This window comes from Condylura cristata, unplaced genomic scaffold (genome assembly GCF_000260355.1).
Source record: "Condylura cristata isolate star-nosed mole 26May11 unplaced genomic scaffold, ConCri1.0 scaffold00009, whole genome shotgun sequence".
NCBI lineage: Eukaryota > Metazoa > Chordata > Mammalia > Eulipotyphla > Talpidae > Condylura > Condylura cristata.
The window spans coordinates 1573184-1575172 of NW_004567110.1; the positions used below are offsets into that span (position 1 = coordinate 1573184).

The 1989-nt window shown below is 71.2% G+C and overlaps 1 protein-coding gene across 1 annotated transcript in view; it reads left to right on the plus strand.

Annotated features, from left to right (window-relative positions):
- Positions 1-581, plus strand: part of ARC (activity-regulated cytoskeleton-associated protein) — a 28955-nt gene extending 28374 nt beyond the window's left edge. Inside the window, exon 12 of the mRNA XM_012722883.1 lies at positions 462-581. Within this exon, the coding sequence (XP_012578337.1) occupies positions 462-581 (120 nt within the window). The remainder of the gene's footprint in view (positions 1-461) is intronic.
- The last annotated feature ends 1408 nt before the right edge of the window (positions 582-1989 follow it).

Consider the following 1989-nt stretch of genomic DNA (forward strand, 5'->3'; position numbering starts at 1 on the left):
GGGGCTGAGCCCCAGCAGAGCCACTTGGACAAGCACCCAGAGAGCAGGTGGCCGGGAAGGGAGGGCAGCGCCAGAGCTGGAAGAGGGCGGCGGCGGAGGGTCTGACTGCGGGGACAGCGGGCACGGTGGACGTTCCCACCTCCGCAGTGCACACGGGCCCCACAGGTGCAGACCTGGCGCGCAGGAAACAGACTGTTCAGCCAGCTGCCAGCAGGCACCCCGGGCCCTGGAGCTAGGAGTGGCCAGCGGAGGGCCAGCCAAGGCCCAGCAAAGGCCCTGGGCGCCGGGTGGCGGGGCCGTGAGTCAGTGAGCGGGTGCCAGCAGACGGAGACCGCGGTATTCGGGGGGCGCGGGACAGAGTCTGCGGGGCCTGCCGGTGGGCGAGGACAGGATTGCTGGACACCCCTGGGTAGGTCAGAGATGGGCAGACAGGACTGTCAGCACTGACCTCACTGTGTCAGGCTCAATCAGACACCGCTGAGAAAGACCCAGAGGGCCGGAGGATCACGGCCATCCCCAGATGGGATGGCGGCCGCACCCCCGGCCTCACGGGCCAGGGTGGCGGGGGGCAGGTGAGCTGACTGAGGGGTCAGCGAGAGGGCCATGGCCGATGGCCATCAGAGCTGTCTCTGTAGAGGGCATGGAGCCTGTGCCCAGGCCACAAGAGGCCAGCCAGGGCTGACCGCGAGGGGCTCTGACGTGTCACCCAGACCGTATCCGTGAGGTGTGGGCAGGGTGGGGGGCGGCCCCCAGCCTCATCGCTAGGGTGGCCCCAAAGTGGAAACAGTACCTGAAACGGCCAGGCAGGCCAGGCAGCGTCCCCAGGAGATGGACAGGAGCTCGTGGACCAGGAGCCCAGCACTGCAGGGCCAGATGGCGCCTGGACAAAGCCCGCGGCTAGGCTCAGGGCGGCCCCGAGGCCAGTGGCCCGCCCATGGCCGCGGAACCCCACCCCCACACACCTGGGGGGCCGCCCCTCACGGGACAGGGCGCGCCTCTGGCTTGGGCTGTGAACGCAGCAGTCTCTTGGGTCCCTCTGGGGAGACGCTGGGCTGGGCCTTGCAAGGGCAAGCGGGTGCCGGTGGCAGACAGCGGCTGGCCCCGAGGGTGGCCACGCTGCACGTCCCGCATGAAGGCACGGGCCTCCCAGACGAATCCCCTGCCAGCCCAGGCCGCCCTGGCACGGCCCAGCGGGAAGGGGGCTGGAGGCACCAGGCGTGGCACCCCAGGCCGGGCGTGGGTGCGGGCCGGCGGTGGGGGCTTGTCCTCGCTGCCCAGAGCAGCAAGTCCTTCCCCAGCGCCGGACACAGACCCGAGGTGGGAGCCAGGCAGCTGGGTGAGTGGATGGACTTGGCCGCCACTGGCCTCCGGCCACCACCTGCGCTGATCTTGTTAAAGTGGAAGGCGCCGGGCTGGGAGTGGGCCTGACCGGTGTCTGGGCGTGGCCGGCGGGCGTGGCCAGCGTGCACACCTGTGCCCAGGGGGTAGACTAGGGCTGCGGGGAGGCCGGGAGGCCGCTCTGGCCTGCCTGGGCCCGCCAGGGGCTGGGAAGCGGGCTCAGGCTGCGGGGGCGGACCCACCGCGGGTGGGCGGCGCAAGCTCGCGTGGGCGCTGGGCGGAGCCAAGGCCCGCAGGGGGGTCTTAGCCAAAAAGCTTCTACTGCCCGTAACAGGCTGCAAATGAGTGGCTGGGGTCCCGCTCGGGCCCAGGGGGACGCAGCACGGGCGGGGCAGGGCCTCGGAGAGGAGACCCCAGAGCTCGGCACCCCCAAGCCCGCGGTCAGCTCTTGACAGCAGCAGATAAGCCCGCTGGACGCAGAGGCCACGCCCGGAGGGCCGCTGGGCCGGGCCGGAGCACCGAGACAGCAGGAGGCCGGCACTGCCCGCGTCCACCTGTCTGGACTGGACGACTCGTCCCAGGCCTGAAACGCAAGATGCCGAGAAGTGACTCAGGCAGAGGCGGCAGCGCTGGGCCTGGGGCCGCTTGGGG